At 47.0% G+C, this 15,335-nt stretch overlaps 1 protein-coding gene across 6 annotated transcripts in view; it reads left to right on the top strand.

Moving 5' to 3' along the window:
* DIS3L2 (DIS3 like 3'-5' exoribonuclease 2) overlaps nt 1-15,335 on the top strand; it is a 388,363-nt gene that overhangs the window by 332,121 nt on the left and 40,907 nt on the right. For all 6 annotated transcript variants that reach the window (XM_089916221.1, XM_089916220.1, XM_089916218.1 and 3 more), the window contains one exon: nt 3,559-3,638. In XM_089916221.1, the coding sequence (XP_089772347.1) occupies nt 3,559-3,638 (80 nt within the window). The remainder of the gene's footprint in view (nt 1-3,558; nt 3,639-15,335) is intronic.

Genomic DNA, 15,335 nt, shown 5'->3' with positions numbered 1-15,335 from the left:
CACCTTAAAATCAGCACTCCCGGCCCTGCCATTCCTCCTTATCACGGGAAGCATCTACCTGGCTCTCCAAGGCAGAAACCCTTAGACATTCATTGTCTTTGGCTCCTCTCTCTTTTGCAGACTTTATTATCTCCGGGCCATCACCAAGTCCAAAATTCTGGTAAGGTGGCAAGAACACAGGTTCTGGTTGAAATTCCAGTTCTAATTGTGGTTTGAACAAATTACTTCACCTTTTTCCAACTCAAGTTCCTCACCTGTGAAAAGGAAATAGTAATACCGAATTCACATGGCTGTGGTCATGGGGTACTTCTCTGGCGGTCCAGTAGTTAGGACCCCGCACTTTCACTGCCAAGGGCCCGGGTTCGACCCCTGGCCGGGGAACTAAGGTCCCACAAGCTGTGCGGCACGGCCCCAAGAAAACCCAAAAACGTAAAAACAAAAAAACAAAACAAAAAACCAAATGGTTGTGGTCAGGATAAAGGAAAGCCTTTACTTGGTAGGCTTTCAATAAATATGAGGGCTCTTCTGTCCCCATTTCCTCTCTCCCCATCTCCATCTGCTTACTCACCTTATTGTTGAATTGGTGTACATATAGTTTCTTGACCTTGAGAATCCCCCAGGAATGAAGTTTCCCATAATTCCTTCATGACTAAGGACAACAGCTTATATCTCGTCATGCTTCTCATAAAGACTTTGGAAAATGCAAAAAAAGTAAAGCAATCACTGTTGCCATTTTGATATCGTTCCAGTCTTCTATGCGTTCTTTGTTCTTTTCTTAATGTAGTTTTTTTCCTATATAATTGAGTACACATCCTGCTGCTTTTCATCTAATCCAGATACTTTCCCAGGTTAACAAAAGTTCTTCATAAACAGTTTAATGGCTGCCTGCTATTCTGCATGTGACTACAGTATGGTTTATTTAACTATTTTGCTATTGTTGGTTTTTTAGAGTCTTTCCAGTAAATAATACTGAGGTAAACAGTTTTGCAAAAAAAACCCCACTTTTCCTCCTACGTTTATAATAATTTTTCTAAGCCATAAATTCATAACTTGAATCGCTGAATTGAAGGATTTGAAAATTTCTAAGCAGTGCAGTCTGAAGTGGACTAAATGAATATAGGCCTTACCTTAACTACAAAGAGGGAAGTAAAGAAAAAAGTGTTGTAATTAACAGATATTTTTGAATAATTGTTTTCTGTTTTACTGAAAGAGGGCTTGGAAGATCCAAGCAGTGCTCTGTGGGGAAAACATGCCTTTGACTTGAAGTTCCTGGGTCCATGATGGTAAAGGAGGGCTTGTTTCTGTTTTTGTGTTTTCATCTGGGTCAGTGAGAGGACAGGCCATTCCTACAAGCTCGTTTCCCTCTAAGGAAGAGAAAAATCATCCAGCATCTAATGATGCAGATCATTAGTTGTGTCAACAGCCTTGCAGTTAAAAAAAAAAAAAGTTGCAACAATGTATCCTCCTAACGTGCAGTTAATTTTAGTTAAAACTTCCCTGGTGATTTTCATTTCTTAATTTAATTTAACTTATTATTAGTTTGTTTGGCCTCGCGGTGCAGCTTGAAGGATCGTAGTTCCCCAACCAGGGATTGAACCCGGGCCACCACAGTGAAAGCACCAAGTCCTAACCACTGGACCACCAGGGAATTCCGTCCCTGGTGATTTTTAAACCCGGTGAATTTGTAAATCTAGTAAATGGCCCTGCATTTGGAAACGTTAGAGCTGCCATAGCCAACTGGGCTCTAGCAAGACACACACAACTCACTGAGCTCGGGCTTCCCAGCAACGCCCGAGCGCTCCCCTCAGAATCCAGAGGTTTTTTTTTTTTACATCTTTATTGGAGTATAATTGCTTTACAGTGGTGTGCTAGTTTCTGCTTTATAACAAAGTGAGTCAGTTATACATATACATATGTTCCCATATCTCTTCCCTCTTGCGTCTCCCTCCCTCCCACCCACCCTCCCTATCCCACCCCTCCAGGTGGTCACAGAGCACCGAGCTGATCTCCCTGTGCTGTGCGGCTGCTTCCCACTAGCTATCTCCCTTACGTTTGGTAGTGTATACATGTCCATGCCTCTCTCTCGCTTTGTCACAGCTTACCCTCCCCCCTCCCCACATCCTCAAGTCCATTCTCTAGTAGGTCTGTGTCTTAAATACTGTATGCTAACACATATGTATGGAATTTAAGAAAAAAAAAATGTCATGAAGAACCTAGGGGTAAGACAGAATCCAGAGCTTATTACCAGATTCCTTGTTCCTGACCTTCCCTAATCAGGAAAAGCTACTGAGTGCCTCAAAGTTAACATGTCCAGGACTTCCCTGGCGGTCCAGTGATTAGGACGCTCTGCTCCCATTGCAGGGTTGCAGGGGGCACGGGCTCGATCCCTGGTCAGGGAAGATCCCACATGCCTCGTGGCACAGCCAAAAAAATGTTAACATGTCCAGAACCAGACTTTGGACTCTCTACCCATCCCCGCATTCAGTCTTCTCACTCAGCAATGAAACCACCACCTGCCTGGTTGTTTAAATCAAAAACTTGAACCATCCTTGATTTCTTCTTTTCTGTCCTCACCACTCCCCAACACCAAATCCATCAGCATATTCTGCCGATTCTACTTCTAAAAATTTACTTGAGATCTCAAATTGTCCATTTCTCTCCATCTTGCCCGACTGCCCTCTCGTCCCAGCCCGCATCACTGCTCACCTGCACTACTCGGTAGCCTCCCACGGGGCTCCTACTTCTGCTCTCTCCTCTACAATCTTTTCTCTATGCAGTAGCTAGAGGGATCCTGCTAAAACTTAACTTTGGTAATGTCACACACCCGCTTCTTAAAACATGTCAGAGGCTTCGCTTTGCTAGTAAGGTAAAGGCCAAAAACTCTAACATGGCTGAGAAGGTCCTGTGTACCCTGCCCTGGCCTTCCTCTCCAGCATCGTTGCCCACCATTTCCCCATACACATCCTTCAGTTCCTGCAACTCCTGCACCGAGGGCTCTATACATGTTATGTTCTCTGCTGAGGAGGACCCTCTTCTCTCCCCATCCATCCTTTCCACAGTCTAGGTAACCCCTTCTTCCCACTTTCCCAGTCTAGGTCAGGTTATTTACTTCTATAGAAACATGGGAGGTTTTTTCCTTCTTTAGAGAACCTATTTCAAAGTTTCATATATATAAAAAAAGTTTTTCCATTCATCAGCATAATTATGTGATTGATGCCTGTCTCCTCTACTAGACCATAAGATCCTCTCTGCTTACTGTTCACTGTTCTTTCCCCATCAGCTAGCTCAGTGTCTGGCACAAAGTAGGTGCTTAATAAAAAAAATTGGTTGCACGCTAACTGAAGAAGTCAAGTCCTGGTAACAGTCCTCCTTGACAACAGTGTCCCCGTAAGGTGCGGGCTCTTCCCAGAGCGGGCAGACCCGGGTTCTCCACAACACATCATCTTGAGGGAGTGTGATTTCGCTCGTCTTGCTGTTGTTGCTTTTCATTTCAGCTGTCAGAATGAATAGAGCATGCTACCTGAAACTTACTTGTTTTTCTCTTCTCTCCTTATTCAGCTAAAGCTTGCTTTTACTCTGGACCACAAGACAGGATTGCCTCAAGGATGTCACGTCTACGAGTACCGTGACAGCAACAAGTAAGTCACTCTGTGGGAAAGAGTGTCAGCTCACCATGTCCTGCAGAGGTAGCACCCATAGCCTTCCTTACACTGGGCTTTCCCGACAAAGGGATTGTCAGGGAGGGAATCACACTTTTTGTGACTGTACTAGAAAATAGCTGGCACAAAAATGTTTCTCCTGTAAAATCTCTTTTGCCCTTCAATATAGGACTTGGAATACTTGTGTAGGAGCAGGTGTAATGTATTAGAAGTCTATTTCAAAGCAAAGCCTCCTTTCCAGGCTCCAGCTCCTCTAGATACTCCCCTACCCACTTCATCTCCAATCATGCACTTGCTAATTGGGTTCACGGTGTGACTTTGGCTTTTGTTGTCATTCAGTCTGACTCAACTATGTTTATGGGTTTGTTGTGATACTCCACCTTGTGAATTTTTCTTTCTTTCTTTCTTTAAAAAAGGTTTTTAAATTATTAAAATATTTTTTATTGGAGTGTAGTTGACTTACAATGTTGTGTTATTTTCAGGTGTACAGTAAAGTGAATCAGTTACACATATACATATATTCACTCCTTTTTTAGATTCTTTTCCCATATAGGTCATTACAGAGTATTGAGTAGAGTTCCCTGTGCTATACAGCAGGTCCTTATTAGTTATCTGTTTTATATATAGTAGTGTGTATATGTCAATCCCGATCTCCCAGTTTATCCCTCGCCGCCCCCTTACCTTGGGGATTTTAGAGTCAGGGTACTTCTGGGTGCTTACAGAGGTTTAAGTTGGGGCCTTATTAGAAAGGTGGCGCCTGGCATAGTTTTATACACCTCTTCTCTTCATCACGGACTGCCTCCTTGACTGTGTATTTTTGTCTGTGGGCCAGTGAAAGTGGTGGTGAGTGAGATAAAGGGCGTGTGCCCTGATGATGACAAGGACTGATGAATGGTGAGGGCAGCTTACCCTTGGGCTGCTACTGTGTGTTAGGCACAGTCCAGGGACAGTACGTTTGTTATCCCACTTAATTCTCATGGTAACCTGAAGAGTTTTCTTTTATTGTTGTTGTACTTGCAGAAGCTGAGGTCTAGGGAATGTATGTAACTTGTTCAAGGTCACTTGCCACAGCTGTGTGAGGCAGTGTCAGCATTATCACATTAATTCGGGGAAGAAAATAGATGAAAGGCAATTGATGTCCCAAGTTGCTACTTTTGGAAACCTCATTGATGACAAGAATAGTCCCAACGGACTCAAGGACTAATTGTTTGAATATCCAACTGTTTAATTTTATCCAGTGGAAGGATCAAATAGGCACAGGCCAGTGGAATCATACATTACCTTCCAGAAGAGAAACTCGCGTTTTCTTCAAGAGCTCATGCTCTGTTATGGGTGGAAGATGGGTTACTGTGTGCCTTTGTGACCAAATTTCCATTCGGATTACTTTCAAGGCATTATTCCCCTTTGTAATTTATCTTTAGGAGGATGCTATCGTCAGCTATCGTGTACCCTCAATTCCCACCAAGTTAATCATTCAGAAAAGGTTGACCAAGCATCTTTTAACACCATCATTCCTCCTCTTGGATGGCACTGTTTCTGGAAGACAGTTACAGGATTTCTAGGCCATTGTGTCAGAGATACAATCTCAGCTTCTGATAATGCTTCGTTCAGTACAGAAGTAGGGCTAGACTTCTCTGGGGTCAGGACTGACGGGGACAGGTGAGCGAGTCCCTTGGTGGCAGGGGCAAGCATTGTTAGGGAGTGAGAGAATTGTAAGCGATAAGCCCTCCTTGTCAGCGCTGCCCTGAGCTCCCTGATGCTTGCTGGATGGCCGTGGATGGCAGCCCGTCACACGACAGATTGTGGCCGCAGAAACACAGTGGTGTCAGGCTCGGGTGTTTACATACTCCAGTTCTGGCCTGACTCTCTGCTCTTTGGAAATAAGGTTGGCAGAGTTTTCGTTCAGTGGGAGAAGGGCACCAGCTTTAAGTTCATGTCTGAGCAGTTCAGAGGTCCGGTGACAACAACTTACGTTGTCTTTAAAACCGATCGGAGAAAATAGCCTAACTCTGTTTCTTGGCCTAATTCCCAACTCCTAGCATATTATCAGAATAAGCAATGTAGGAGATAATGTAGGAGTTGTAAGTATTGATAAACTTTGGACCAAAGACCTGTAAAAGAAAGCCTTTGTGTAGGAAGCTGGGTAGGAGCCATGGTCTCGGAAAGTGTGACTATCAGATACCCCAGTGGTGTGTCGTCCCCCCCCCCCCCCCCCCCCCCCGTTCTCTCTTGCTAGAGGCAGCCTTGGAGTTTATTCTCAACCCGTGGACAAGTTTTCTAACCTCCCGGAGCCTCAGGTTTATTCTTCTGTTAAGAACAATGGGACTAATGATAACTCTTCTGGCATGATTGTCATGGGGATTGAACGGGAAGACATTGCCGCCGGCCTAGCACGTAGAATGCCCACAGTAAATGTTGACTGCCTCTCCTGAAAAATCGTCTCAGAAAAATCCTCATGACTTCGCTTCTATTTTCCCAGTGCCAGCAGGGCTGCATCCGTGCACCGTGGCCGCAGCTGGCAGAGTTTTGGGTAGGGAAGAGGCTGGTGCACGGTCCTCAGACAGCCCTCAGCTGTGAGCGCTCTGTCCAAAGGCAGCCTCCCCTCCCCACTGTGAACTGTGAAGTCAAGCATGGAGAACCCCATGAGCTTGCCTGCGACTTTCTCCTCTCTCCCAGGCTCTGCCCTGTGTTCCTCTGTTTACTTTTAGGGACAGTTCCCTCGACTACCTGAATCTCAACATTGGTGTTTAGGAAATGAGGAGATTCCAGCCCAGGCCCTAAGGGGCCCATGTTGTCTCAGCCAAGTTACATGAAGGCAACGGCAGCAGAGAGATGAGGTTCTACATATAAAAGAAATTAGCTGAATATTAGTTTGGTACATGTAATAATTGAAACTACCGCTTTTATCTGGGTATTCTCTGCAGCATAATTTGTAATCATTTTCGTATTTATCCCTGCCAAATTCAGTCCATCAGCAAAGAAGTTTTTCTGAGTAAGTACTGTGGCGCTCGGTAGTTCTCCCCAGTGGCCTTTTCCTATTAAATGGAGTAGTCCTGAAAGTAGGCACTCCGCTTTTATACTTCCTGGACTCTCGTGCCAGCTTCCTTTCCTGGAATATCCTAGTAGCCCCGATCCGTGACTCTGTGTCATCCCGTTCTTCTCCGTCAAGAAGCTCGTTTAGCCTCTGTGCTCCAGGGAGGACAGGCCCTGGGACTTGTCCATCTCTGGTGGGACTTAGACCCTGGAGGGCACGGCTCTCAGGTAAGCATTCTTAAAGCTCTGAGGTCATTAGGGGAAAGAAGCTGAGGCACCTGTTGTGCCTCAGGTTAGATTAGTAAAGCTCCTCTCCTTGAATTATTCTGCCAGCCTCCCAAACACTGTTCAAATCTGCATCTAAGAGGTGTGAGGCTCCAGCCTCCCCACCACCCTGACAGGTACTGCCAGTTGCAACCCACAGACCTGGGGGCCACCTTCTTTTTCTCTGTTGCAGAAACTTCACCTGCCTTTAATATGCATGTTAAATCCAGTGAATCCAGAACTGATTGAAAGTCATGTTTTTCCAGTTAGGGCTTGGAGGTCTCTTCAGAGAGCAAAGAACAGGCCTAAAAGTGTGAACAAGTGATTCATGAGAATTCAGTTCAACATTTATTAAGCCCCTACTCCACACAATGTATTGTGCGAGGCACTAGGGAGACAGAGATAAATGGGGCCTGGTCTGTGACCTCAAGGAGTTTGTGTAAATAGAAGAAGGCACTGCAGCACCCTCCAGGGTGTGCTTCAGCGGTAAGAGTTGAGAGCCGTGGGAGCAGTACTGAGGCCAGTGACTGCTTCTGACTTGGGAGCAACTCTGTGGATGGTGGCACCCTGCACAGACAAGCAGCTTTGTCCACAGTACTCCCCACCGTCCTCCTCTTCACGGCCAGGACGGCCGAGCTCCTGTGCAAAATGCCCTCCCTGCCTTTAGCTCTTTCACCTCCAGCGCGTCCACTCTGCAGCCTGAGGGAGCTTTACGTGCCTTTTCATTCTGGTTGCTTTTGCGACGTTACTTTTGTCTTCGATGTTCTGCCATTTTACTACGTTACGTCTAAGAGTAGATTCATCTGTACAGCTTAGGACTCAGTGTAGTTCTTCCCATTTTGAAATTATCTATTTTCTGTTTTATTCTCCCTAATCTGTTCTTTTGGAGCTCCTGTTAGAAACCTACCACCTTATTCTTTCTCTTTTTCCTCCTCCTTTTCTGCCAGTGCTGCATTGTGGGGCACGTCCTCAAAAATGTCTGTCAGTTTACTGGTCTCCTTATAGCTGTTTATAATCTGCTCTTGGATACCCCTTCCTGATTTGGGTGTTTAGTTTTAATTTTTAGAAGTTCCGTTGGGAGCTTTTTAAAATCAGCCCATTATTTTTTTTTACTGTTCGTTTTTTCCTGTCCTAGTTTTTCACTATGATTTCTATTCCTTTCATCTCTTCCAGTTATTTTGATTACACTCATTTTATAGCCTCTTTCTGATTGTTCGCTTATTTCTAGTTCTAAGGGTACCAGTTCTCCCATATGTAGTCTCTATTGACTTGCCTTTATGGCGGTTCATTTTTTCACACGGTTTGTTCTTTTTTATCAGGAGATTGTCTTAAGCAGGGATTGTGTTCACTGTGAGAGTCCCATATGCCCCCGGTTGTGGATGCATTCTTTCATTGCTTTTGCCATTATTCTGCCATGATCCTGGGAGTTCCGTAGGTCTTTTGCCAGTTTGGTGTTAACCTCTTGGCTTAGGATTCCCAGAACCCGGGTAGTGTGCATTCAGCCTCGACACACACATGCGGTACAGGCTTGGGATCCCATCCCACAAAGGAGCGCCTCCCCTCCGCGCCATATACAGACATTCCTCTGGGCTGTGAGAAAGGTCTTCCTGGTCCCTGTTCAAAGACCAGCAGCCCTTCCTGGATCCTGGCTTTCTGCAGGGCTCTCAGCTCCAGTTCCCGGCCAGGTCTTCTCCCTCCTGTGGGCATGAAAACCTTAACTCCTATAACTGTATCAAGGTCTCATACCCCCGGCCCTCCTTTGCTATGGTAATGATTATGGCTTTGACTTAGTTTCCTTCCCTTCTTTCTTTAATGCTCAGTCCTAGATTATTCTTTTGGTATATCTTATCCATCTTTCCTTTGTGTTTGTGTTGGGAAAAAGGTCCACATCAGTTCAGTTTACCATCTTGTCAGAACCAGAAGTCTAAATAAACTTTTGAAAATGTGAGTCTGATTACTCATTCATTCAACAAGCATACAGAGAGTTTCTGCTGGGTACCAGTACAGAACTAGTCACTGAGGCTGCAGAGCTGAATAAACACTCACGTGGCCCTCAGGGGCTCATAGGCTAGAGGAAGGGACTGGGCACCCATCACCAGAAGACAGCTCTGTGATTAGACGCTTACCTGCTCCAGCGTACCCCACATTCCATCCTGCCAGACCATCTTGAGTCTGCCGCATGCAAGGTGTCTCTGTGTGACCGTGCCATGCCCCGTTTCTAGAACACCGCTGTTCCTCACCGCCCGCTCACACCCATCTGGGTAATCTCTACTTCTCCTTCCACTCTCAGCCAAGTATTACTTCTTCTGGGAAGCCATTCCAACCCCCGACAACCATCACGAAAGGCTGAGGCATGAGTGCCTTCTCCGCAGTCCTCTGCCACACCTGTCCGCTTCTGCTTCTGCTTCAGCACTCATCACAGTGCACTTCAGGCACTGGTTTACTTGTCTCCTCCTTCCTCTACGCTGAGTCCTTTTAAGGTCAAGGCCTTGTTTTGTTTATTATTTCAGTACCCCTAGTGCCTAGCCCAGGGGTTGGGGGACCTAATTGAATCCTTTTAGAGAGGGAACCTGGCTACGCAGCCTTTGTCTTTCCAACCTTTGTCTTTTCATTTTTTGTGGGATTATCATGAGGATTAAATTATACATGACATGAGGGAAAACGGTCTCCTTGGATGGTTTATACATTCTGAAGAACTAACACATAGAAGAAAGAGACTGCAAACATTTGATTTAATTCTGCAAATATAGTAGTAATTGCAGTTATTTACATTTTTTGCCTGATAGGAGGGCATAGTAGTCATTATAAAGAGCATTAAATACGCCAAGCGGACTTTCAGAAGCTGAGTACAATTGCTGACGACCTGTAGAGTCTCTGATCCATGTAGCATAATAGTGATAGGAGCTACCACCTCCTGAGTGCCCACAACTCACCAGCACTGGGCTAGGGGCTTACCCAAGTTATTTCTAGTTTCAAAACCATTCAAGACAGATCTTATCTTTATATTTTTACAGATTTCAAAAAAGTCAAGGAGGTTATATTATTTTCACAGTTTTACAGATTAAATAAAATAAAAACAAAACAAGGCTGAGAGTCAGAGAGGTTAGCCTGCCCTAGGTCGCACCATGGTCAAGAGCAGAGCCTGAATTTTCCTCTAGTTCTAGCAGATTCCAAAGCCCATTCTGGCCTGCCCCTGTGAAGGAGAGGGATGGGGAAAGGGGGCTGGGCAGGCAGAGTGTCAGCCCACGGTGCTGTTCTCAGGTCCCACAGGGGCGGGCCTGCCTCAGGACCCCTGCCGTGCCCAGTCACCCCTGGGCACAGGGATCCGGAGGGCCAGGGCCGTCTTCCTGGACAGGGCTTCTTGTGGGCAGCCACAGCCCACCCCTTGCCCTGCACAGATCCATTTCTCCGCTCGTGTGGGGAGCATCTTCTCTGTGGCTCCCGTGGCCTCTGTTCCCGAGGAAGAGCTTAGAAAGGACATGTTAATGGGACAGACTACCACCTCTGCTGCCCATTCAGAATTCTTCTCACCTTCAGCCAGCACCTCAGCAGGTCTTGGCAGCTTAGCTGGTGGTGTGACTCAAAACTTCACTGGGAGGCTCTGAGCCCTTGGTTGTCATATCCTTCTCAGGACAGGGTTGAAACATATGTCCATGCGTCTGTTCACAGTCGGGCAAGGGAGCACCAGGAGAGTCCCTCCCCACCATGATGCGACTCCTCCTCTCATCTGCTGACCCCTGGATACACAGCGGGAAGAATCCCGGCAGTAGCATCACTTGTAGTTCAGAGGGACCCTTGTTGTGTTACCCCTGGCCTGAGCTACCTTGGGTTCCATCACCCCCATAGGCGTTAATGAGCCCAGCTCTGTGACTGCCTCTTCTGCTGTCCTTGGTGGCCCGCAAATCTCCTACCAATCTCCTTAGCAATGCTGGTGTTCCTCTCACCAGCACACTTCTGATGATCCTGGTGAAGGGGGTGTCCTGTGGGCCCCCCCCCACAGTCCATAGGCCTCCACTAGGTCTTCTGGACTCAGCCTGTTTCTTCCTTCCCCAGCTGTCTGCCAGGGCAGCTCACGCCCTTCCACTTTGCTCAGCCTTAGCTGTCACTGCCTGCAGGCCTCTAAGGACCACTCCAGCAGCGAGTTTGCCCCATCCCCTAGGGTCTTTGAAAGGGTGCTGAATCCCACATCCCAAGAAAATTCGCCCAAAACAGTGAATTCTTGCTCATCTCATCTCCTGGCCCCTTTGATGAAGGCCCTCAAATCCTGCTAGCTCATCCTTCCCACTCTTGGTATATAATCTCTTTCTGCCTTATCAGGCCCAGCACATCCCCAGCCCCATTTCCCTGACATTTAAACCTAGTTACAGGCCTTGAAGCCCCAGAAATGAGGTGGGGGATGCAGGGTGGGCCCCCTGCATGTCTTACAGCACAGGGTGTCACTAGCCTTCCGCAGGGAGTGTGGCCACCTTTCTGTAAGCTGCCTCTGTAAGAGGCCCTCTGGCTCTCCGGCTTAGCCTGCAGCTGCTGGCTGAGGGCCCTCAGCCTGTCACCGTCTCCCTGCTGGGCACCGTGTGCCTCACTTCATGGTCCTGGTAGACACTGCACCACCCGGGCTCTCAAATGCTTGAATCAACACGGTCGAGCAAAGGCTTTTTCCCAGGTCACCACTGGTGAGTCTTTGAGCAGCTGGGCCACTGCTTTGTGCCAGGGATTCTCCATGCCCCACATTCGACTCAGAAGAGTGTCGTCTCTGCCCGCTGGGTAGTAAGCAAGCCAGAGCCCAAACTCCATCTCTTTGCCTCTCTCTCAGACCCACTCCAGTACCACTGTGTTAACACATCAGGTCTGCTGAGAAGCAGATGCCAGGACAGGATTAGAAGGGGAGAGAAGAGGAGAAGGCAGGAAGAGAGTCTTCAGATCTTGACACAAGCTCAGCCCCTGTGGAGGAGGGCATAGGAGGAGGACTGGGTAGGAAGAGTCTTGGGCTGCAGCCCAGTTTTAAGAAGGTTCAGCCAGACTGATGGGAAGTCCTGGAACCAAAGTCACCTGCTGGAGAAGCCTCACATCCTGCAGGTCCTTCGAGTGCTTAGTCACCGGCTGGGAGCAGCCCTCGGGAAGTGTGGCCTTGGTGTCAGTGCAGTGGTGGGTCAGGGGCTGCGGCTGGGCCACCAGGCCGTTTATGCTCCCGTGGCAGGAGAGCTGAGAGGCGCCTTTTCGTGGCCACCGCACTCAGGCAGGAGAAAGAGCAGGGCTCCTGGATAAAGCCCTGCATCTAATTCGTTTCCTCCTCTGCTTGGTTCGTGTCCTCTTCCTTCACCTAAATAAGCAGATGGAATATTTCCCAGCAGCCCTGACAACTTCAGACCAACACTTAACACTTCCCAGTGTTCCCAGTACTTTGGAAATGACACTGTGTGCCTGCACCTCGGACCTGATGCCAGTTCCTCAGGCTAAGGAGTGGTGTTACCTGAGAGCCTCCAGACCTCCCGCTGACACTGCCAGGTTAGAATGAAGAATGCCTTCCTTGTTCCTGGTGAAGCCCTTGGTTAGGAGAAAGGAGAGCTGGAAATCAAGGGGGAGGAGGAGGGCTTTTGGGGAAATTGGAGGCAACTCAGCCAGAGGAAGGTGCCAGAAGTGACCTCATGGGAGCAAGCCGGCGGCTGCAGTGGGCGTCTTGGAGTCGGCCGCTTGCGCTGCAGGTGGGAGCTCACTGTTTTCCACCGCAGCCTTCAGTGTCGGGCTTTGGTGTGATGCAGGCATGACTCCTGCTTAAGCTGCTGGAATCAAGACGGTGATCAGTGAGGGATGCGCTTCTCCACTTCCACACCGTGCAGAGAGATGGTGGGGGGCTCCTGTTCCCTCCCACCACCTCACTCCGTGCAGCAACAATAATGGTATCCTGGGTGCCAAAATGCAGTGTTTCATTTGACCTGAGTTTTCCCTATAGGAAGGGAAGGGGGTGAGTATGAACACTCCCACTTATAGAAAGGGAGGCCAGTTCCCCTAGTGGTGCCCTGGCCCACCCAGCTCAAGCTGTAAACCAGAGGTAGAGCCAGCAGGCTTCTCCCTGGAATACTGCCTCAGCCATGTGATACACGGCAGGGGTGGGACCTGGAACAGCTACGGAGTGATGCTGAACTTGCCTGTGGGTCCTGGGCAGGGAGGGCAGCAAGGCCTGGGTCAGCGAGACTGCCTTCTGTGTAGCTTACATTACCATTGGGTTACAGTCACCCAGTCTCCCACAAATGTAATGCACCCCACAGGTGGCCAGGGCAGGGAAGCTCTTACTCAGCTGTGTTGAGTCAGCACCCTTCCCTACGTCTTGGGAGAATGGGGGGGTGGGGTGCGGTGGAGCCTGAAGCCATGCTGTAAAGCACTGAATTGTCTCATCAGAGGTTTCCTATGCTGCTGGGGCAGGGTGCTCAGCCCCTGATAGAAATTGCTAGCCCCTCAGCTCCTGCCGGCATTCTAAGGGCAGAACTGATCAGAGTGAGGAAATGTGGAAGCCAGAGGCAGTGGGGAGATTATACTGGACAGAGGCCAGATGCAGACACATCATGCACACTGGTCCGTGTCTCAGCACGTAGTGTGACTTAATATCCACTCCACTCTTTTCTTCCATAGTCCACACGCTGGAAAATAGATTCTTACATAAACTCACTTTGTGAAACTTATTTTTGAACTATGACATGCATAGAGAAAAGTGCACAAGTCATGTGCATCTAGTTCAAAGAGTATTAGCAAACAAACACACCCATGTAACTCTCACCCACATCAAGAAATAGAACATTTCTGCACCCCAGGAGCTTCCAGCGTACCCCTCTCCTCCAGAAAGGAATCCACCATCATTGCTTCTGACACTACAGATTCGTTTTGCCTGGCTTTGAACTTCATATAAACGGAATCATTCAGTGGCTTCTCTTTTGTGTCTGACTTTCTTCTTTCAGCGTTGTTTTTGAGAATTCATCGTTGTTGCTGCATATAGTCCTAATTCATTCATTTTGATTGCTATAAGTCTTCCTTTGTATGAATACATTGTAATTTATCCAGTCTGCATTAATTCAGTCAACATTTGAGTTGTTTCCAATTTGAGGTTGTTATAAATAATTCTGCTTATACGTGTCTTTTGGTGCACACATGCACATATCTCTTTTGAGTGTATACCTAGGAGTGAAACTACTAACTCAGAGAAAATACCCACTTTAGTGGATACTGCCAAATGATTTCCCTAAGTGGTTGTACCAGTTTAACACTCCTGCCAGCAACATACGAGATTTCATATATTTATTGGCCGTTCAGTAGAATGCCTTTTCAAATTGTGTGCCCATCATTCTTCTAGGTTTTCCGTTTTTCTTGTTGACTTATAGTTCACTCTATTCTGGGTGTGAGTCCTTTGTTGGTTATACATGTTGCAGATACCTTCTACTCAGTAGCTTGCCTTTTTACTCTCTTTGGTGGTGTTTAAATGAACAGAAATTCTTCATTTCAATGTAGTTCAGTGTATCGGGTTTTTTCTTTATGGTTAATTCTTCTTATATCCCATTTAAGAAAACTATATAAACATCATGAAGACATGTTTGGTATTAGAGTTCTCCAAGAAACAGAACCAGTAGGAGATATATATTTATTTATTTATTTATTTTTATATTTGTGTATATATATATATATATATAAGGAGATTTATTATGAGGGATTGGCTCATGTGATTATGGAGGCTGAGAAGTCCCATGATCTGCTGTCTGGTAAGCTGGAGAACCAGGAAAGTCAATGGTAACTCCCAGTCTGCGGGGAGGAGAAGATAAGACGAGAGGGCAAGCAGTGAGAGGAAGAACTCCCTCCTCACCCTTTGGCTCTGTTCAGGCCTCCCACGCTGGGGAGGGCAGTCTACTTTACCCAATGCAAGTGCTCACAGACACACTCAGAAATAATGTTTAACCTGGGCACCCTGTGGCCCGTCCAGTGGACACAGGCAATTAGCCATCAACATGTTTTTACATTATCTTCTAGAAGCTCTATTGTTTTACCTTTTCTATTTTAGACCATAATCTACTCAGAAATGAGATTTGAATATAGTACAACAAGTTTCAGTTTTTCCCGTGTGGACATCTAATCGACCCAGCATCATTCCTACTGCTCCACAGGGCCACCTTTGTCAAAATGAAGGGTCTGTATCCGCACGGATCTGTATCTGCACTCTGTCCTGTCTCACTGATCTGCGTGTCTCTTCTTGTGCCAGTGCCACACTGTCTTAATCATTGTACCTTTATTATAAGTCTTGATATTCAGTAGAGTTAGACTTTTCCACCTTGCTGCTCCTCAGTAAAGGGCACCTAGCCTATTCTTGGCCCTTTCCATTTCCATGGAAATTTTAGAATCAGA

The sequence above is a fragment of the Delphinapterus leucas genome, chromosome 8 (genome assembly GCF_059928025.1).
Source record: "Delphinapterus leucas isolate spDelLeu-1000000601 "Yukka" chromosome 8, BTC_Dleu_Yukka2, whole genome shotgun sequence".
NCBI lineage: Eukaryota > Metazoa > Chordata > Mammalia > Artiodactyla > Monodontidae > Delphinapterus > Delphinapterus leucas.
The sequence above is the reverse complement of the archived record's forward strand: the minus strand, read 5'-3'. Positions and strand labels throughout refer to the sequence as shown.